The 23,132-nt window shown below is 41.7% G+C and overlaps 1 protein-coding gene across 7 annotated transcripts in view; it reads left to right on the top strand.

The window, feature by feature from the left end:
* Nucleotides 1-23,132, top strand: part of Grb10 (growth factor receptor bound protein 10) — a 121,674-nt gene that overhangs the window by 59,434 nt on the left and 39,108 nt on the right. For 6 of the 7 annotated variants that reach the window (XM_021647179.2, XM_060365687.1, XM_021647175.2 and 3 more), the window contains exons 3-5: nucleotides 15,630-15,855; nucleotides 18,573-18,656; nucleotides 19,406-19,556. In XM_021647179.2, the coding sequence (XP_021502854.1) occupies nucleotides 15,656-15,855; nucleotides 18,573-18,656; nucleotides 19,406-19,556 (435 nt within the window). In that variant the 5' untranslated portion in view covers nucleotides 15,630-15,655. The remainder of the gene's footprint in view (nucleotides 1-15,629; nucleotides 15,856-18,572; nucleotides 18,657-19,405; nucleotides 19,557-23,132) is intronic. The other variant, XM_060365684.1, reaches the window with a different exon arrangement.

The following is a 23,132-nucleotide window of genomic DNA, read 5'->3' as shown; positions in this document are numbered from 1 at the left end:
CAGATATTGGGGGTCCTTGACTTGTAAAAAGGTAAACTAATTGTGCATTTGAAAAATACTAAATGCAGCTAGAAGTTGACTGTATTTACCAAAAAAACACATATCTATAGTTACTAAGTTTGCATAAAAAAATATGAGAATGTACATTTTTTAATAATATCATATAGAAAAAGAAGAAAAAATAAGGCATGAAAGAAAAAAATGACAGAACATACAAGATAGTAGGGTAATTCTAGGTGCATCCATTACAGTATTTACCAACATTCACCTTAAGCCATAAACCTACCAGACACTCTAGATTCTCCTCAAACCTGTGTAACTTTTTGAAGAGTTGACCATATATGGAAAGTTGCACTGAATTTTAAGCAATCCATTTCACGCAAGCCTCGTTCTTTGACCTAGATCAAATGTCAAAACAAAACACATAAACATGTTTGTAGGATCTTTAAAACACACCCTTATTTCACTCATGACCTACACAGGAAATCGTGCTGGAAATGCCAGTCATTTAGAACGAAATGGTCAGGAATATATGGCAACTAGAAAGTGTGTCATACTGCTGAAGTGGTGTGGAGAACTTCTGGATTTGAAAAAGAAGAATCACTGAAGCTAAAAGCATGTGTATTGAATAAGTCTGAGCAGTTTTAAAGAAAGTAATTATAAAAGTTAAAGTAGGAACTCATTGAAATAAAAATATATCAATAAACAATAATGAAACCAAAGCTAGTCTTTTGTGTTAATAAATAATAGTCTAACAGTGCACAGACTTCTATGAAAGCGAACTATGTTAGTAGAAAGTTAGTGTTCTAAAAAGGAGAAAACCTTGAGCTGTGAATGGTGAAATAGAGAGAATAGTGTTACAACAGTCTAATAGCATGTCTGCTCTTGAAATAGAAAATCTTTGTGTATGTGTGGTACTGGGGATTGAACCCTAAAGCCTCAGACATACTAGGCAAGTGCTCTGCCACTGAGCTGAAACCCAACTCTAGATATAAAAAAGTCTTAAATAACTCTGGAGGAAATAAATGAAGGCAGTCAACAAGACTCTTCCTTCGACAACACCTAGGAAGTTTTACAGATGATTATTATAAAATTTTGAAGGAACAAATAAAGTTTTTGCAGAGGGTTTCAGAGAAAGAGAAGCATGTCTCCAAGAAGCCTGTTTCACGTGTTAACATTTTTTAAAGTCTAACTAACTCACTAATTACTCAAATTATCTAGTTTAGTCTTTAAAAATATTACACCCAAGTTGGAGTTAACTATGCAAAGATGGTTATCAACATAAGCTAGGGATAGAAAGGATTCTTAACAGAAAGGAAGTGTATGGTTCATTTAAGGCTGGTAGAGGCAGAACCAAAGCAGACATCTCCTAGAAATGGACATGCCAATGAAACTAAGTACTGTAGAGAGAAGTTGTGGCAGAAAGAAAATGCCTGCACATGGCTGACCATACATGAAGCTGGTGAGAGAGGATGAACCCATTGCACATTCTGTCCTGTAGTCAAGTTGAGGCCAATTAAATAACCAAAAGTGAAAACAAAACAAAAAAAGAAAGTCTTTCCTGTATTTGAAGAACAAAAATAATGAAAAGAATCGAGAGGTTTCATGCTTTCATGCTAAGACAGAATTCTTTACTAAGACATTGCATAACCCTACAGAAAAAAAATGGTAAGTTTACATATAAATATACATTTTGGTATAAATAAAGGACATGAAACACTAAATAGTACTTTAGCCAGAGGGGGAGGTGGGATTGAGCAATGCATGTAACATACATAATATTATTGTCTTTTGTTTTTTTTAAAAAAAAAAAACTATAAATCTTGTAAATAAAAAAAAAAACAATGTCAAATAGATAAGGTAGCAGAGAGCCTGACAATTTGCAGAAACATCAAGTATGCTGTCTTCCTTCTGATTCTGGACACTCATTTCACATGAAAACTAAGGAAACCAACTGAGTGGAAATCAAGGAAGCCGATGCTCTGAGGGAGGTTTCGGGGAACACAAGGGCACAGTCCCTCTTTCAAGTGTGTCCAAGTGCAATGTTCATCTTCCCTCTTGGCACACACACAGCACTTGGGAGTCTGTGGTGAGCAGGCCTGGAGTGTGCAGCTCTCTGGCAGTGCAGTATAAAGGCCATTCCCTTCCTGGGAGAGAGTGGATCAGTTTGTCTCCAGGCAGGCATGATGCCCCACAGGAACCTTCAGGGTGCCTTCCCAGTGCTTTCCCCAAACCAACATCCTCTTCTCCTCCCATCCCACACCCAGAACCAAATTCAGTGTATGAGGTTCTTGGAATATTCAGCTAAATAGGACCAAGATACTATGCTGTTCCTTTGTGCTTCCTTGATTTCCTATATAGACTTTGGGATTGCAAATATGTGGGACCCAGAGTTGCCAGTTCCTTACAAGGGACCTAATGTATAGAATAAAAGATTAGCTGTGCCTTTCCTTGACCTCTTACTTCTCTCGGGCAAAGAGGATTTGCCGTTCCTGTTTGATTATCTCATTCCTAACATAAGCTGCTTATTTTTATGTGGCAGTTGCTAAAAACACTCCATGTATTTCTTAGCAGCACCAACAGGAAGGGCCACACTTTCCTTATGGCTCATTTTTCTAATACTTAAAAACTACTCTCAACAATTTCTAAGAAATATTTCTTCATTATGGAAAAACATAAACAACTAAATTTATCATTTTACCATCTTAAGTGTTTAATTCAGTGGTGTTCATTTAATTTACAGTGTTGTACAGTCATCATCATTATCTATTTCCAAAACTTCCTTAGCACTCCAACAGAAACTCTGAGCCAATTAACCAGTATATCCTCTTGTAACTCCTAGTCCATGTGCTATCTTTCTGAATTTTGAGGTTTGTCCCTGTTAGCTTGTATTATTGCCTCATATCTTCTATGACTAAATAATATTCTTCTGTGCTGACTTCCATTTGCCTCTGGGTAGACATTTAATTGATTTGCTTCCACCTTTGGCTCGAGTGACCATGTGTCTAAATCCTTAGATTTTAAGTCTTGTGGGCAGATACTTAAGAGTGGAATTACCAGAATTTTCCTCACTTCTAATGCCTGACACCTTTGTTAGAATCAGGATGTTAAAAGTAGAAGAATCATCTCTAGTTCTTTTCCCACAAAATCTCTGGTATCTACATTCCTTCCGCATTACGGAAAGTGAAATAGTTCTTGCTATACCAGATAATGATATTTGTACATCATGATGATGTTCTGTGGCATCAGATAGCATGAGGAATTGTAAACTGTTAGATTTGACATTTCTTGGCTCTGCCTTCTACTTGTGTGTTTATATGACTTCTCTGTTCTAAAAATAGGTTCTAGAAACTTGTGAGAACTTGTGATTCATGTTTTAGTTCATCAAACCCATCTCACCATCCTATGAGGTAGAATCATTACTAGGGCCATATTTATAGGAGGAAACAGGCCACAGGTAGGAACAATGTCCAGATCCCACCCTTTATGAGTGTGCTGAATTAGACTTGAACCTGGACTGGTGGACTCCAACCTCTGAGCCTTTTGTCCCTCTGTTCTTTCTGGCCTCCATGTTGGAACTTGGTCCTTATCTAAGTCCAACACTGTTTTCCTTCATTTTTGATTCTTGGGATATTTCTGTGGCTCACACTGAGGTTTTGACCATGGGCTTGGGAACAACTGAGAAGATGCCCACCCTGCTGTCACCTCTGCACGGTGAACACTGGCTTCCCATTAAGTGTGCTTCTTCCCTCCTTCCTGCTTTGAAGATCATTTATCTTCATGAGGAAGATAGGAACAAAAAGGCATTGAGGAGTTAGCATTCTCTGTCTTTGGCTAGTGTCAAGCAAGCAGCCGACCTCTTCCTCCTGGTCCTTATTTGGAGCAGAACTGAAAAAGCCATTGTCATCCTTTGCCATTTTTCAAGTCCCAGCTATTCTAGGCCTTGCTTTGCTGATGCTCTGCCAGCTTATGCCACTCTTTTGTCAGGGCCCTTGGAGCAGATAATTGGGCTCCATTAATGTTTCACGTCTCCTTTAGCTGTCAGGATACTAGAAGTTCAGTAGAGGGCTTTAGCCCAGCAACTCTTTCTGTTCTCCTGTCAGGTTAGTTTTCATTCTGCTTGCTTGCTGAGCAGTTCTTCTGTGACTTCTATTCATTCATCCCTTCTTCCATCACTATAGAGAGTCTGTTGCTTCCCAAGACCATGTGAAGTGTGGGGAAGGGGACTATTCTGAAGGGATGCAACAGTGAGCCTCACACTGTTCTAACTTATCAATCATATGATATGGATCATTTTGTCCAATAAAGCCCCTTTCAAATGATTCAGGGAATAATTTAAAAATAATTCTTTCATTTAATTACGGTCAATAATGAAAGAATATCTTGAGGTTTCTCCTAGGTAGAAAATAAGAGCATGTGCTCTCCAAAACTCCAATATTATTTTTATTATGTTATTCTCAGATCTTAACAAAAGCAAGAAAGAAAAAATCCAAAAACATAACTAACCAGTATTAATACCCCTCTCTCTGTTCAAGCACAGAAGATAATTTGGGGATGGGTTATTTTTCCTGTAAAAATTCTGTCTGAAAGTCAGGACTTAGCTAGAGATATTCAGAAAGAATGAAAAGCCTTCTGTTGTTCAGTTTTGCTGCCTTCAGAAACCCTCCAGGAGGGCTTCAAGATCACTTCTGTTGGTGTGGCTAATATTTGCTCCACTGTGAACCTTTCCTCTAAGACACTGATGCATGCTGATCTACAGCGAGTTTTTATAAAGACTTCAGTGGAGTTAAGTACTGTTTGAAGATATCACTAATCAGTCAGTGTTAGAGTCCAGCATCTGCTGATGACTTCATTCTCTACTTTACCACTTAGCATGTGCATGGCAGTTCGATCAGACCTCTTTGATCTAGACTCAGTTTTAATTTTTGACTCTGGAAGTCTTTGATATAATAGTTTTACAAGATGAAGTTAGCACAGAGGTCCTTAATTCATCTGTCTTTTTGGCTATATTTTCAATAGTACACTTTCATGTCAAATAACTGAATCTCTTTTGCATAACTCAGAGTTTCTGTTAGAGTGGCTTGTGTAGTCATTGGGAACTCTCTGCACCCTGGCTACTAATGGAAGGAGAGCTTGGCAACTCTGTCTAGATATTTGACTTGCTCAAAGACCGTAGCTGGATTAATGGAGAATTCATTGTCTTATTTACTCAATTACCATTTAGTACCTGCCGAGTGCCAGACTGTTAGATAATGATATAAAAATGAGAGAACTTCGTTCCAGCCTTCTAGAAATTCAAGTTTAGGGACAAAGGGAGACACGTAAATAGAAAACTAAAATTCAAAAGAACTAAACAAAGTTATTAACAGGTAAGGAGGTAATATGTCCAACTTTTGACTTAGGGTAGTATATTAGTTACTTTTTATTATAAAGTAGTATAACCTAGAACTGCTTGCAGCCCACTTTATTTTGGCTTATGGTTCCAGAAGTTAGTCCATAATGGGGGTTGGGAGAGCCTAGCGTGGCTCATCCAGAGCAGAAAGCTGGCTGATCAAATTTCCATGAAAACACAGGAGGCAGAAAGATGATATTTCAACCACACATAGGAGGCACAGAGTGAGCTGGAAGTGGGGTGAGGCTATAAACTCCCAAAGCCCACCCCCAGTGATGAAATTCCTCTGTTAAGGCTGCACCTCCTACAGGTTCTATACCCTCCCCAAATAGTGTAAGCATCTGGGGACCAAGTCTTCAAATACTCAAGCTTGTGGGGACATTTCTCATTCAGACAACCATTAGGTTATTCATCAGTCCCCATTGGGGTAATTGAGTGACTCGGCCTGGTTTCTGTACCTGAAAAACAAAAAAAATAGAAAAATGACTGCTTGACTGGTTTAGTAGGAATATTAGAAATCACTGGAAAAATTTAGCCTGACCTGTGACATATGCAACATAGGGCATGGTACTAAGAAAATGACAACCTGCTTTTGTCCCTCTTATTACTAACTCCAACCCTCCAGAGAAGAGCAGAAGTAGAAAAGTGAAATGTTTTTCCCATGTGCATCTAGCTTACGGAGTCTGCATGGAAATTGCTCTGTCAGGATACATGTCTGTCACAATCTGGCTGTGGGGGAGATGGGTCCTTGCTCCTGAGTCATTACTTTTCATAACATTAAAAAACCATTATGAAAAGAACAAGCATTTACTTAGCAACTGTCATAGTCCCTTTAGACTGCTATAACCCAGTTCCACGGCTTGGGCAACATATAAATAATAGAAATATATTGCAGTCACCTCCACAGGTGAGACTGCAAGTCCAAGATGGAGGCCTATGAGTGCAGTGCCTTCCTTATTGCTGCCTTTCGGCTGTGTTCCCAGTGGGCAGGAGGAGCAACTGTACCTAATCTTATTTCTGACACATAGACCTCCTGACCTAGTCACTTGCCAGAGGTCCCACCCACCAATACCATGGAAGTTGGCTCCAGTACCAGGAGTTTCAAGACTTGCAAATATTCAGACTTTAGCGGGAACTCAGTTCTACTATTCCCTGAGCCCAGCCCTAGACACCTCCAGAACTCCAAGAACATGTTTTCATCCACAGAACCCTAAGAAGTCCTCTGTGGTGGGAGATGGCTCTAGATGTTCTACTCTACTGGGTCCTGGTCTGAGCCTGCTGTCCCAGAGAAGCTGCAGTCTAGTCTCTGTCTTAGAAGTCAGCTTCTGTCTCTGGGCTTTTTGGTTCTGGGTTCTCTTGGGATGGCTTTCTGCCTCTGGTGCCTTAACACTGAGGCTCTTCTGAGAGCCGAGTGCCCTTTCTACGACTGCCTTGCCTGTAAACAGAGGTGGCGTCAACTTCTCTCTCTTAAGCATTGAACAGACCCATGCTGGGAGGAGTGCTGGCCTCTGGAGTGTGTTTATACACTAGGAACTTCACTCTGCCAAGAATCCCTTCATCTGAGGACACAAGGTGCCCCTAAGCCGGAGCCAAGAACCATCCCTTCTTGAGCTGACCCCTTTCAGTTGGGAGCCCATGCTAACATTCCTACAGGTCGCATAACTCCCTGTTAGGTGCCACTTAAACTGGAATAAGTTTTAACTTCATAGAAGAAATTACTTTTCCAGAAGTTGTAAAAGAAAGTTTCATATCCTTCCTTGCTACTTTATATTTAGCATCATAACCCTTTTCCAGTGCTTGTTGCGTAAGTCTTCATTATGTTTGGTGGCAGAGGTTTTTGTTTGTTTTGTTTTTTGTTTGTTTTGTTTTTTTTTACTGACATAAATATTACACATATTTATAGACACCATGTGGTGTTTATATGTATGTATTATATGATGTTCAAGTCAGGCTAAACATACCTTCTCAAATAATTGCCCTTTGTGGTAAACACTGAAAAATATGGAGTGCTTTATGAATAGTGTAGCGGCACGGAATCTGCCTGTTTTACTAACGTCTATATCCCAGTTCCTTAAATGATGTTGGATAGGTAGTTTGTACTCAATTAAATATGTGTTGAATGAGGCAGTGTTGGGTAAGTGAATAGATTTTGAATTTATGGAGTTAAGTTCTTGAGTATACAGTGTGTCTGTTTAGTATGATGATAAAGATTCCTCAGTGTCTCATTTGGTTTTAAAACATTGACTCTTTGAAAGTTCAGTACCCACGAGTGACAGACTTTTGGATCATAACCTTGATTTTCCTTTTTCGAGTCCAGTGTTCTTAGACTAATATTTTTAGGGTTGATGGAAAATGGGAACCTTCTAAAGTGACAAGTTATTTATATAGTTTCTTGTACTCAGGCTTCTGCCTGATTTATGATGTAATAGAAAAAGTAGGAATTGAAATTAGAAGGTTGAAAAGAAACAGATTAAATTGCTAAGGAAGACTCAAGAAAGATACAGTTTATTTTTTGTCCTTTTTGAATGTTATTTTGTAGATTATGCACACATACAAGATATCTTCTAAAAGTCAAAATAGAAATTGCATGGCTGAATCTGTGCTTTTAAAACGTAATTTGCAACTTGGGTCTTTGGTTCTCATTTGGCAGACTGAACCATTTTGGTAGTGGAAAATTACTTTTCTGTGTTATATGGTTCTTTGGTGCAGAATCCAAGTCACCTTAAAAACCTGGGAAGAGACTGAGTAATGTCCAGGTGCTTCCTTGCATATTGTGGGAGTATACCATAAAATACAAGGAAGGGTACTTGACACACATTGCTATGGGACAGTCATTTAACAGTAGGTGCCAGTTCTTTAGTTTTAATGAATGGAATCATTGAGTAAAATAAGTAGCTTTCCTTATTTTTTTTAATGGAATTATTGCACAGTTCCCTGAAACAGTCTTAAAAATAAATCTCATTGGAATCAAAGTACAAAGCAATTAATCATTTTCTTACTGGTTTTTGTTGATGTTTTTAGAGTATGGGGATGGTGTATAGTTGCCCAGACACCAAGAGACCTGCCTTCAACTTTGATTTTCCCTAGACTTTAGCCTATAGCACTAGCTGCCCCCAGGGTATTGTGGGCCCCAACTGTCTATTGTAAGAGTAGACACACTTTCTGTTTGTCTTAGTTCTATTTATTGAGACTCCATTGGCAGAAGAGCTTTGCACACACTATTGTAATGTTACCACATTGAACAACTACTTCCTGCTGCTATCCTGAGTAGTGACCAAACATGAAATTTGTACAGAGGACCCCCATGCTAACTGCAACTCACTTAAGAAATGGACAGCATTTTCGTGCTCCTGTAACAAGCCAGTGCTTTCAGTACAGCCTGGAGAGATCCCTACAAAGACAGTCTCAGGCACCCTTAAGCATCCGCCCTATTAGCTGAGACTCCTCTGCCTCAGAGTTTTTCCTGTTCTTGTTCTACCATCTGACTCAGGTACTTTCTTCTTGACCTTAAATTGAATAATTTTCTCCAGGGTTCCCCATGACATTTCTAACCAACCAAGCTGGTATCACCGCTGGCCATCTGAGGCCATTTTAAAATCTAACTTGCATGAGTCCCGCCCTATGATGACCACCATGAGCAACATCCATGGTGTGTTTGAGTGAACAATGGTAGACAAGTGGAGAAGAAAACAGTGGTGAAAGTGACTCTCAGTTGGGGATAAAGTGATTCTTAGGGGTATGCTCCCCACAAGGATCAAGGGCATAGGGGCTAGGATCAAGAAGCCCAGAATGTGTACGCCCTGGGGTGTGCATGAACAAGAACTGAGATATTAAGGTAGGGTAAGACCAGAGTAGGCTTCTGTCTACCAAGTTTAAGCATGGAACATTGCTCCATTCTACCAAAGGGCTACCCAAGTAAAGTAGTAAGGTGAAGACTTTAATTGACCATATTTGAAGTTGTCTTCAAGTCTAACTTTAAAATTGTTTATTTTGCTTTTTTTTAAATCTACAAACAGTTACAGACAAGTATGGTTGTATTCCCAACACTTGGAAGACTGAGATAGATAGCCAGACCATGTCTCAAAAAAGAAAGCAAAAGCAGTCATATTGGTGTAATTATCCAGGTCTATCCACAGAACTAACTCTTTTGAACCCACAAGTGTCAGCTCTTACTCTCTGCCCCTAGACCCTGACCACCTCACTGCACTCTCTGTGGACGTGGTTACTCTAGGTACCTCATGGAGTGGAATCACTCACTGTTTTGCATGTGACCGATATTTCACTGTGTACAATCCCTTTCTTTGAGAATGAATAGTAGTACTCCATTCATCCACTGAGGAGTATTTTGAGTTGCTTATAGTAATGTGTGTATACAGTGTACCCTTCACTTTTTCTGGACATGTGTAGTTCTTCCCACTTGTGCAGATGGCCTTCAAGATCCCAAAGAAACTAAAAGCTACAGATGCTTGAGTTTCATGTGCAAGATGGTGTTGGGTTTGCATATAAAAGAGGAGCATTTCTTCATATATGTTACTACTTGATTATTTATAACACCAATTCTACGTATATGATAGAGGCATACTGTGTGGTTTAGAGGGATAACAAAAATTATGTACATTTTCAGTATAGATGCATAGATTTTGTTCCCTCAAATATTTTTTTGCTCCGTGGCTGCTTGAATCCATGGATATATGAAAACTTAGAGAAAGAGAAGACTAACAGTACTTTCATCTGCTTTTAAAAAATAAAACATAGAAAAGCTAGAGGGAATTTTAACAGCTTTCATCTAGTTACTGAAGATGCTTAACAATAAAATATTAGTGAACCCAGCTTTCCTTTGTAGCATATTTAATTAATTGATCCCTGACCCCTCAGATGAGAGCATAAACTGTGATAGTTGCTCAATTCCAAAACCTTTTTTTTTTATAGTAAAGTCTGGTCTTTTAACTCATTGTTTTTATATTCAAGTGTATTTAGAGAGAGTATTTATATTCATTTCTGTCTTCAGGCCTTTTAAGCAGTTGCCATAAAATGAGAAATCAGAAAACAAAGTGGCATATATACTGGTTTTTAACTAAATTTTTTTTTTAATTACTAGAAACAGAGGTGCTTAGAAAAGAAGGTTCTTTTGTGGGGATAATGTGCTCAATTAACCAAGTACTGTCAACCAGTTCTGGTCACACCATTAAAGAGACCAAATACATGTTATGTCTCTGACTCTGGGGACCTAAATGACTTTCCACTAAAGATTTCAAGCCTGGAAAAATGACATGGTTCAAAATGAAGAGTCAGAAGATGCTCAGATAAAATACAGTTGAATTTTTTCTTCACAGAGACTCAGTCATTAAGTCACTCAGACACACAGTTGCCTGCAGCTCCTCATTTTCCAAAAGAAACACTTGCCATGTAAAATCAAGAGCAAACAAGGAAGGTGCTGAGGGTTCCCAGTCCTTGGGGTAGGGGTGGGGGTCTATGAAGAAGGGACCGCTAAAATGGATATATCATATATGCATAGTGTCTTTAAGAAGACAGAATAATTTAGTGAAGGAAATCCAGAACCACGTTAACCTCCAGCTCGCGTAAAAAAGACACTAGATGGTGCTGTGAACCAAGAAGTGTGTTATTTGTTAAGGTGCTAAGGTGCGCCCGCCCGGGAGCGAAATCCTCCTCTGCCAACACATCTCCCCTCTCCCTGCCCTTTCCAGATCAGCATGCCCATCTCACCTGGCCTGTGAGAGACATTTGCCCTTCATGACTTATGAACCAAATGATAATTTATTTAACTAAATTTATATGCATTTTCAAATGAAACTAGCCTTGAGTTTGCTAATGACAATGAAGCAAGAAGAGATGTTAATTTGAGATCAGATGACCTCAAATATTTGTGGCAAAGTACTTGCCCCAGTACAGTTGGGACTGGGCTATTTAGGGAAGAGAACCACTTACTAAGAGTTTGATTGGCAGCCATGTTTGTTCAGGAAACACATTCTGACAGATTTATCTGAGGTGAAATTGTATAAAGTCATTTTTCTTTTCTTTCCTAATATTCTTTCTGAAGGAGTGCCCTTGTAGAAAATTGTTTCATCAGGTTAACACCGAAAAAACAATCTAAACATTCATTTCCAGAAACATCAGTTTGTCTTATCCCCTACCCCCACACTTCTGTTTACTGGCAGAAAGGTTTTTACAAATGGGTTATTATAGACCCACTCAGATCCATGGGACTACAAAGCAGTTTAACAGTTAGCCACATGGACAGAAAAGACACACATGTCCTCACTGAGAGAAATATAAAAATTATAGAATACTTTCAAGAAATGAATCTGAGGCTGGTGAGATAGGTCATTGGGGAAAGGCATCTCCAAGCATGACAACTGAGTTCAATCCCAGAACCCATGTTGTAAATGGAAGGAGAGAACCAAATCCTGCAAGTTGAACCCAGGTGCTGTGATTCACACCTTGCCATGAACACACAAAGTATAATTTTCTAAACAAGAGCTAATATGATTTCTGTATATTGTACTCTAATACTTAAAAAATAAAATCAGCTGCTTAAAAATAGTTTAGAAGATTTAATTTTTAGTCTACATTGGAATTTAAGGAAGTTCAAATAAAGTCTTATCACTGTAAATTTTATGCATTTATTTATATATATGTTAGTAATTATTCTCATCAGGCATGTTAAAAGTTGTTCGTAGAGTAAGCCATTTTAGAACTTGGAAATTTTGTTGGCCCTGGAAAGCTGGAAGCATCTAGATATAGTAGCTGCATTTGATTAGTGGAGATTGTAACCTGATAGGTAACTGGATGTCATCAGATTAGCCTAATATTCTTTCAAAGATCACCCAATAAAGTATTTTCTAAGAAAGAAGCTGCCCATTTCAAAGGACAGGACAGCAATCTGGACATGTGTTGCCCCTTCTAGCATCTACCTACTTTACATAAATAATATTTGAATAGTGTCAGAATTGCTTTGGCTTTGCCTTTTACAACAGAGGACCAACCCAGGCATTTACCTGTTCACCAAAAAAAAAGAAAAAAAAAAAAAAACAAGGAGAGAAAATAAAGAAATAAAAAAGACAGGAGACTCCAGGGACTGCCACCAGGGGTCGGCACAGCCAAAGGCTACGGCGAGCTCAGGGAAAAATAGCTACAAATGAAAACCTGCCAGCATGAACCAAGCCATTTCATTTTCTGAGAAGCTGGGAGCGCTGTTGGATCAGGAACCGCACGTTGCCATTGGGTTTCTGTAGGACCAGGCAGCAGGAATGGGGCTCGGTGTCTTACAGGTTCTCTTCTCTGTACACACTTAGGAAGCAGCTCTGCCTAACTCAGCAAAACTTGGTTCACGTGGGGTTCCTTCAGTCGGTGAATGAATTTGAGCTGGCCTGGGCTTCCCACCACTATGTCTGTTAGACTCATGAACTTCGTGTTTGACCCAGTCTTGATTCTTAAGTAATCCATCAACACAGAAATGCTCAGTGTTGGGTAGAAGCATGGATAATGCTTAATTGTTTATTAATTGTTAACAGATTATTTGTTTGGAGAGCTTAGATTAAGCCATTGTTAGTATATTAATTAACCCAGAGTGTAGATATATCAGGAGGCTTGTATTTTGGAACTCTCCTGAAGTGCCAAACTTGGAAACAAACCCTAGTGTAACTTCTCTTCCCACTCAAGTCGTCTCCTTAGTTGTACTCTGGTACTATGTGGCTGTAGTAGCATTCAGGTGAGGCTGTTAAGAGACACGTCCTCACAAAGGACAGCAGTACCTAAAAGTATAATGCCTACCTGCCCCACTGGAGTCTTGGATTTTTGTTAGCCAGTCAACCCCTACCTGAGCAATTGCTCTGCTGTGGCCCTCAGCAATCCTTTTTATGATATCTTAGTCTTGCAGTCATTATATGAATTACCAGTTCAGCACTTCTGTCCTTTTAACATCTGGCTGTATGGTTAATATCTGACCATTCAGAACCTATGCTATGTCAACATCCTTGTCTCCCTCCTTCCCTTATCTCTGTACACAGTTCGTAGACTTCATTGCCGATCTGAATCCCATGTACACCTCAATGCTTCTGTCTTCAGCCCACAGCCCACTATTCCTTCCTTGTCAGCATCTCTTGTGCGTGGCCTGATCTTATTCCAGCAGTGACTACACCAAACAGGCAGCTAGGGCTCATAACCACTATTTTCAGCAACCTGCTATCTTGTCTCTCCTGGTGACCTTGGGACATGAACTACCCAGATACAACATGGGTCACTTCTGCTATCCAGCTTCCATCAGGGTCTCTCTTCTAGCTCTAAGCCAGGAGCATTCAAGATTCTTCTGTTTCCACACATGTGCCCTGTCCTTTCACACACCAGAAAGGTTCTAATCCCTGGAATTAATGGTTTCTGCTCATTTTCTATACCATGCCAGGTATCCTTTAGTGGGCTTTAGTATCTTTTGTTGACACATCTTTTAGTCTTAAGAAACAAGAGGTACCAAAGAAAAGTCACCTAAGACACTGTAGTGATGAAGAACAAAATACTGGTGCCCATACATTTTAGACAAACACTATACTACAAAACTACTGGCCCAGCCTGTCACATGAGAACTGTGGGGAGCTGAGAGGGTAGCAAGGACCCAAAGTTCTAGAAAGATCCTTGAGCCCATACTCCCGGTCAAACAAGCATCTAAATTTATTTCCAAATCCAAGATTCTCTCTGCTACTTATATGATCTGGATAAAAGCAAATGACTGACTTCATTACTCAAACATGCTTCCTCAGCTGGTAGACCAGTTGCCTGCTTTGTGTTCTTATGAAAAACAAATGAAATGGAGCTATTCTGTGACTCGTGGGGCTGTGGGGGGATCACTAGGGTTGTATCTTACAACTTTTAAAGTGCTATGATGCAGTCAGCCTAGGTCTCTGCTTGCCCTGTTGTTAAAGACTGACAACTTTAGGAAACACAGTTTCACAGCAGACTTCCTGGTATTCTGGCTCTTACCTTTTTTCTCAGTGTTCCCTTAAGTACAGGAATTGTGTTTGTAGGTGTATCCATAAGGACTGCTCCCCCCCCCATCAGTTGTTTTCTATATTTTGACTTGATAGGTTTTCTTTAATGGTCTCCATTTGTTGCAAAGAGATGAGAGCTACAGTTATCTCTGGGTATAAGGATGCAATTAGAAAATATGTTCGACTCAACCAAAGTCCATGAGAGGATAAAACCTAGAACCTCTGCTCGGATGTGACCCGTGATAGCTCAGTAATCAATTGGTTTCCCATAGTAATGGGAACAAGGACTATTACTAACAGGAACTCAATGACTGGCTCTTTGACCTCCCCACCTCCCAAGGGAGGAGCAGTACTGTTAGGCCACAGAGGAGGACTTTGCAGCCAGTCTTGAAAATACCTGACAAAAGGGAGTCATATGAAAGGGGAGGAGGTCCTCCCCTACTAGTGGACTTGGAAAGGGGCAGGGAGGAGATGAGGGAGGGAGGGTGGGATTGGGAAGGGAATGAGGGATACAGCTGGGATACAGAATTAACAAAATGTAACTAATGAGAAAAATAAAATTATGGAAAAGAAAAGAAAAAAAAAGAAAATATGTTCGTTTAGTAAAGTGATGATTAAAAAAAAAATCTCCTTTAAGATCCATGACCTCACTAGCACTGGGAAATCTAGTAGGTTTCCAGTACTAGGCATGATTTTATCCTGTTGAAATGGCTTTAAGTGAAATTAGGAAAATTGTTGGTTGCCACCAAGATGTGGGTGCCACTATTGCACTGTTATATATTGCCATGCTGGTCATTGTGGTTCGTGGGTGTTAACAGCTGGGTAGGACTGTTGATTACTTTCTTTCCTTGGTAGCTTTTACAGCACCTTTTGGTATTATGAAAGCTAATCTTCAGGGAAGAGACTTTTGAGTCAGATCCAGCTTGGGTATCTTGGACTTTCCTGACCAACAACTCAAGGGGATTTTTAATGGCTGGTACTGAGGTTTTTATTAGATAATATACAGCTCTCGCAGGAAACATTGTCATTCCAAGTGGGATAATTTCATTTTAAACTTTATATGTGTGTATGTACACACAGACTTATATGCATTGTATGTGATTCATAAGTAATAATATAATTTCATTGTATTTGTAAAATATTGTTTGGTTTGGGGGCCTGGTCACCCAAAGGTGACCATTTTGGTGGAACTCTTTACACTCTGACATTTCTTTCTTCTCTTGCTTTTTTATATTTAGAGCATGGTTTTGGGCTTCAACTGCTGATGAACGATATTAACTCGTCCTTGGAAAGCCTTAACTCAGCTTGCAACATGCAGTCCGACACTGATACTGTGCCCCTTCTTCAGAATGGCCAGCATGCCAGCAGCCAGCCGGCAGCGTCTAGCTCTCGGGGCCTGCAGCCGCAGGCGTCCCCGAAGCAGAAGGTGCAGCGCTCGCAGCCTGTGCACATCCTTCCTATCAGGTAGGCCCTGAGCGTGTGCTGTCTGCACAGACACTGTACTCTATTCTCTAAGTAGTGATGGGCAGCAATTATAAAGTCAACTTAAATGAGTTTCTCTTAGTGGCAACTACAGTTGTCACCTTATAATCTTGGGAAAACTGATCATCATCCCTAAAACCAAGCACAGTCCTAAGCCCCCTGTTGGCTGTAGTTTTCCATGCACATACATAACAATGGTGAATTGTGGCTTATAAGTTGGACACAATTATTAATAGTAAAACAGAACAATTATAACGCTAATGGAAGCCACATGAGTGAATCCTACCCTTCCTGTTGTAATCATGAGATGATGACACAAAGTGATAAGATAGAAGGAAGCAAGTGGAACAGCTGTTGTGATTCTTTGGACCAGCTCTGGAAATGTCATGATAATTTTCAAATCATTCCTATGCCAGCTAACCTCAAAGAACTAAAAGTGCAGCTCTCGGTGGCCCTGGCTATGTTGTCCAATAGTGTAGCATCTGGCACCTTTTCTGAGCTCCTGCTCCACAGCAGACACCATAACCATCCTGCAAGTTCCTGTTCAGAGTAGGATCTGTAGCCCAGCTACAGTGTCCTCCAGGGCCTAGTCAAAAATGTACAACTCCAAGTTCTATTATGGTCTTGTCCCTAGGAGACTCAACAGGAAAGCAAATCTGTGCTAGCAAAAAGTACTGGGACCTTGAGGGAAGTTCCTGGGAGGTGGAAGATCTCTGTGCTGAGTCCAAGCTAATAAGAAAGTGGAAGGTTGAAGGGGTGGGAGTGGGCTCTAAAAGGTTTCTGTACCTTCCCTAGCAACTGGGCAGCGACAAGTTTAGAACATAGAAGAAAGGAGACTGGCTTAGACTGTGTGATTCTGGCTCTGAGAGTTGTAGGGCAGGAAGGAGAGGGCAACGTAGCTCCAGAGTATGCCCTGACATAAAAACCATCTGAAGAGCCCCACAGGTCTGCGGGTGATGGGGTCTTGATAAAAAGGGTATATACTTTGTTGAGGGTACTGTTTTTTGGTTTTTTGGTTTTGTTTTTTTTGTTGTTGTTTTGAGGGCACTGTTGAGCAACAGTCAGTCCTGTTCTGCAAGTATATAAGTTTTATAGGGAGTTAGAGAATAGAGAAGAATAGGAGACTGGCTGGCTTTATGTTGAGCAAAAGAAAGGAGGTTATTTAGAGTGTTCAGCAGATAGATATGTTGAGGAAAAATGTAGAGCCCTGTAGTCATCTCTGGTTTATGAAACCAAGCTGAGGAAGGTAGCACTTGAAGAGCACTGCCTTTGCCTGGCTTAGTCTCAGGACTCCCATGAGTTTTAGGCTTGCATGACCAAGCAAGGCTGATGAGCTCTTAATACAAGCTTGTTCCTGCCTCTCTGGGAATTCACAGATGTGTGTGCAGTGGACTGTGCTTGGGATTGCTGCCCAGCCTCTGTCCAGCTGGAGGTCTAGTGGTTGTACTTTCTCAGCACTGCCTATTCTGGGATGTTCCACTCCTTCTTGCTTCCAGAAACTTGTAAAAGGGTTCTTTCTGGTCTGACATATTAAAGTCTTCTTCCACCTCAGAAACTATCTTCCCCTAGGTATCTGTCTCCCTTTTCCTAGGAGGTGGGTTCTGGTTATACACTGTGGAGGAGATCCCAGTGACTACCACAGGCTAATTGATGGAGCAGGAGGAGGGCTCTGTCGAGGAGAGAATTGTTTTCAGGTTGATGAGCCAGGCAAGGTTTGGGACGCATAGACATCTCCACCTCCTAGGTCCTAGCAGTTTTGCAGCCATTTTGACATCCCTGAATCTTAGCCCCTCTCTGCAGAAATGTTGTAGCCTCAGGAACATAGTCTTTTAATGTGGATCTCTGTAACAGGGATTCTTTCATTTTTGCATAATGCCCGTTAATTATGCTTTGGGGTAATATCTGTGAAATGTTATAACCTAAAAAAATATGAATGAAGTTAAAAATTGAAATTTATAAATTGTCAAGACACCCTAATAAAGGAGGCATTTGTGAGCTCCTGAAATAGTCCTGTCTGGTTCTGTAGATCAAAGATGCTGAGGCTGAAGCAGCTACAGGAAGATCAGGATTTGTTAAAAGTTTAAAGAAAAAAAAATCTTTCTGCCACATCATCAAGCTGGTATAGGAATGATTTTCCCATGTTTCACAACATAGATTCCCTTTCTTCCTTGGGAGATCTGGTATTTTAAAAGTTAGTGTATCGTTCCTGGTCCACACAAAATAGCTAGTGAGATCTTCCTTCTGAAGTCAGAGATGAGTTGGTTAGGCCAGTGGTCAACACAATGAATTTTCAAATAGCAAATTCTCCCAGGAAGGCTCATAGATCAATGATCCTATCAGACTGTTAAAATAAAAATTATTTGAAGGTAATACGCAAAAGTTGAGTTCCCAGGTGTGCTGCTATGGGATGAGAGTCATGCGTGCCGAATAGACCATGGGTAAGCCAGACTCTACCCCTCCTGATAGGAAAGGCTCTACCTTCTATTCATGTCCCCTCATGGGTGGCTGTGTGGATATGTGAGTTGATGGGTGGGTAGAATGGAGTGCCTAGGAAATGAGTCAGGAGGTCACTGCTAGATGGGCATCTAAAAGAAAAGTACTAAGCATTTTGTATCATTTTAGCTTTGACTTAGCTTGATTTTTTTGCCATTTTCATAATTATACCCAATTCATCGTCCATTGATTAATGGTGTGACAAGTGAGCTTTGGATTTTTCAAAGGAGGAAAGGAAGGAGAGGTGAACCTGGAGAAGCGACAAGGAGCACAGAGGAGACAACGCCAAGGTAAGGGCACAGCAGGAAACTTTGATCTCCATACTGTACAGTACCACCTTGCTGCATAACTTGATCATCTCCATAGTTCAGACAAGGAAACATGAAGCCTCCCCTAGAATTAGTTATATTTTCCTTTTAGAGAATTCAGGAAATCCTATTCTCATGAAGCTGTCTTTATTCACAAAACTTTTTCTTTACCAATAGGGTGCACGTTGAACCAATGCCAGTATTGTGTGCCTAGCAGCAAAATATAGGTAGCATAGCAGCCATTTTTAAAAGTATTAGTGGTCACTCAGAACTGATGGCCAGTCCCCAGAACAGTCTCACCTTAGAGAACAGAAGTTGTACTCACTAAATAGCAGCTACCCCTCTCTCTCTTCTGCCCCTGGCAACTACCATTCTGCTTTCTGAATTCAACTATTTTGTATACCCTATACAAGTCAATCTTCCAGTATGTATCCTTCTGTTACTGGACTTTATAGTGCCTGTCCTTCCTTTGTTTGTTTGTTTGTTTGTTTGTTTGTTTTTAGATCATTCTCTTTTTAAGGCTACATGCTATTTTATCACATTCATGGTTGAACAGTTGGATTACTTCCCAATTTTAGCCACTGTGAATAATGCTGTCATGAACACAGTTAGGCCAGTATCTACAAAAACCCTACATTCTGTTCTTCAGTGCGTAGACCCAGCAGCAGCAAGTGTTCTAGGTTGTGCTAGGGTGACACGTGTGTAACCAGTGTTTGGCTCCTTCCTTGCAGGCGCCTTCAGGAGGAAGATCAACAACTGAAAACTTCCTCTCTTCCGGCAATTCCTAACCCGTTTCCGGAGCTTTCTGGTGGCCCTGGGAGCCCTGCAGTGGTTGCTCCGAGCTCCTTACCACCTCCTCCGAGCCAGCCACCTACCAAGCAGGTAAGTTATTCCCTGGCTGCAGTACAATGATGCATTTCTTTGTGGAGAAAGGAAGCCCTGGGATTTAGGTTGATACTGGACATTTGTCTAATGAGTCCTTTTAATTTATAAGCCAAAATTCAATTTACTAAGTTAGGAACGTGGGGGGGGGGGCATTTGTGTCATGTTGCATACATGTAGTCTTAGGGAAATTTTCAGGAGTAAATGCTTTCTTTCCACCATGTGGGTCCTGGAGACCTTAGACTTGGTAGCTAAGTGTCTTTAGCCTCTCACCAGGCTGAGGAATGCATCACTGTGCCTGAAAGAGGCTTAACTTTTTTTTTTTAATTTATAATTTGATGCTCGGAGACGGGTGAAAGCGCTTTGAAAGAAACCATGCAACCAGGTCATCCTAGTCAACCAGGCCTTCAGCTATGACTCTGTTGGGGCTTTCTGTGAGCCCCTTCCTCAGTGTAAGGTCTTAATCTGGCTGTGGCCTGCTCAAGGCCTAAGAATGGCCACTTGACCCAAGAGATAATAACTGCCCTTTTAAGATGCTGAGGCTGAAGCATCCTTTGAAGTAGAACTATGAAGTAGAAATCTAGTCACTGCCCCCATGTGAGAAACTGCCCAGTGACAGCCACTCAGCTCATCAGAGACACTGGCAGGGGAAACTCAGATCTCAAACTCGCTGAGGGTGGGATGGGAGCAGGATGGAGCAGGGCTCAGCAGCACACCGCACGCTGCTGCAGTGTGGCCGGGCGAGAACATAACCAAGACAGTGAGTTACACAGAATGAGCTGGGCTTACTTACTGCCTGAGTGGGCCCTATATATTCAGTACAGATATCACTGCCTGCTAGTGGAGGAAACTGAGGCCAGTGTCAGCATACACTTGTAGGCCCAGAGTCCTTAACAGTTTTCTGCCGCCTTGACAGCTTCTTTCAAACAAATGCAGCTTAGAGGCTGACTCTGTGTTTTCCCACTCGACACTCTCCTCTTCCCACTTGCCACCTCTGCAGTTCTCTGACCCAGAGAGCCAGCAAGCCTGGTTCTCTGCAGTCTAGTAGCATATAGCAGCAGGCTCTTGAGCACTAGGCTTTTTTCTAATATTTGCTGGCTTTGGAGCGCTGCTCCCCCTGAGCGCCTCTCAAGCCGCCCGCATTACAGCACTGTCAGACTTAGAAGGTGAGGTCAGTGTTCCTTGTCTGTGAGCCAGCACTGTCCTGGCTTCCACACACGGTCACATGCTGAAGTGCATCTGGGCTGTCTACCTCCCTGGTGACCTTCTGCCTTGAGTAAGGATCCTGATGAGCGTGTATGGTTTGTCCCCGAGGTTGTTTACAAGTTTCCTGTCCTGAAGTAGACCACAAAAGTACTGTCTGGCCCTCGCCTTGGCTGGCAAGAGAATGAGCCTCCTCCCCACCGATTGTCCAAATTTGTAAGAATAAGGAAACCCGGGAGTTTTGCCTGCTTGTGTTTTTCTTGGGATCAGAGTTGGCTCTTCATGAGAACAGTGCACTGGCGTGTTTGTCGTCAGATTCCTCAAGCCGACTGGGACCAGTGAGAGCAGGGAGGGTGCTTCTCACTTGTGGAAGGCCTCTGTTCTTGTGGCTGTTTTTAGTTTTATTTTGTATTTATTCTTTGATAGCCTCATGCCATAAATTATGTATTTTGACCATTGTCCCTCATTGCCTTCTTTTATGCCCTTCCCGCTCTTACTGAGCCTCAACTTTCCAAGAAGTCCTACCATTCTACTCTCATGTGTTTCATGGTTCCTGCTGAGGACACCAGGCCATCTGTATTTACTTGCTGGTCTCCAAGTCTAGGGTCTTAGCTGGGGGTGATGGTACATGAATCCCATTCATGTCCCGCTCCTCCTTGATTAGCTAAGGGGAAGATTGGGTATCATTTGTCCTTTCTTACGAAGTCAGAGGACAAAAAATTGTGCAGAGTCTGTCAGGAATTTGGAAGCATTATACAATAGACACCACATCTTCAGTTTAGCCTGCTTAAAGAGCATTACTTCATTTTCTGGAAAAAAATGGTAGGAAAAGAAGGAAGCATAGAGCTCTTTGGGGCACCCCAAGACAGAGAGATGTTGGGAAGCCTCTGTGCCACATCCTTTGTCTCCAGAGGGAGGGGAAAGAAAGAAAAAGCAGACATGTTGAACAGCAGTAGGGAAAAGAACATCATTCCTGCCTTTACAGCAGAGCACACTTACATCCTGTCTGGCGGAGCTGTTGGCCTTTCTCCCTCTTCCTCTGAGTCTCCTTTCCAGGGGGCTATCCAACAGCTGCTTAATGAGGCAAAAGTAGCCAGGCATAGGTGTGTGGACCCCAACTATGGAAGAAGATGCTGGGGTATGGACTTAACTGCTCATCACAGGCAGCAGATTCCCTAGTGCCTAACCTTAGGAAGATGAGGACATAAGTGGACACCCTCCCTCCACGGGACAACCCCTTGAGTCAGCCACAGTGACCACATGCTGAACACCAAAGACCTTGAGCACTGCAGAGTGCGGTATGGGCGTATGCAGCTCAGTCACCCTAAGTTCCTATGATAGAGTGAGCTAAACCCAGCTCGTTAGCGTCTGACAGCCACCGCCCTGAGTACAGCTTGTCTAAGGTGCTGTGTGCTCAGCAGCCTGGTGGGACAGCCTTGTTGGGAGGGTGTGAGAGCACCCATGTCACTGAGGACTGCCACAGTTGCAGGTGACAATGGTAGTAGCACGGCCGCGGGATTTATGGATTTCCAAGCTGTCTCGGCCACTGTCAGGATATATTTAGCTGCAGAAAACCAAACCTGGCTGGCTTCCTTTGTGAGGACACGTAACTTTCATGGGATAGGATATCTGGGGCAGAAAGCTGAAGCTGCCCTGGCCTTGTTCTGTTTTGTGGAACTTGTACACTGTCTGCAGCTGGAGTTGGTATGACCAAAGTTGGGCCTGTCGATTCAGCAGCAACTTTTCCAACCCAGTTAGTGACACATGTCGTGATGATTGGGGAAACTGAGGTACTATCCAGGGTGCACTGACGCACAGGACATAGTGAACAGAGCCGGGACTGACTTGCACTGTTCAAATACAAAGCCTCTGAGATGGGGGAATCAACTCGGAAGAGGAGGTCTGGTTCATGCTAGGTAGCGCTGTGGATAGGACCTTTCCCGAATTCCTGACAAGCTCAGCAATGGCAGACTTCTTTTTCCAGCCAATAGAGTTCCCTGTGACCACATAATGACTCGTAGGAGCACGTTTTTCCATTTGCTGTTTAAAAACAATTAGTCTCACGTTGTGTGCCCAACCATTAATGGGGCATAAATACTGTCTCAACTCCAATCGGTTCTTTTCTCTTTGCTTAATTTTAAAAATCAATTTTCTGAATTGACGGCCTTACATAGGATTCTGCTCCCACATCTACTGATGACCAGCAGGGTCCTCTGAGACTTTTACTGCCATTCGATGAGTGCACTGCCACATGAGAACCCCAGATAGTGGGAAAATCTAACCCTGGCCACCATGTGAGGAGTAGGCTGTCATCTCCCTGAAGGAGATCTCCCTCAGCCACACATTCACTAGTCCTCCACTCTTGGTGCCTCC

This window comes from Meriones unguiculatus, chromosome 12 (genome assembly GCF_030254825.1).
Source record: "Meriones unguiculatus strain TT.TT164.6M chromosome 12, Bangor_MerUng_6.1, whole genome shotgun sequence".
Taxonomy (NCBI): domain Eukaryota; kingdom Metazoa; phylum Chordata; class Mammalia; order Rodentia; family Muridae; genus Meriones; species Meriones unguiculatus.
This window is presented reverse-complemented; position numbering and strand designations above follow the sequence as displayed.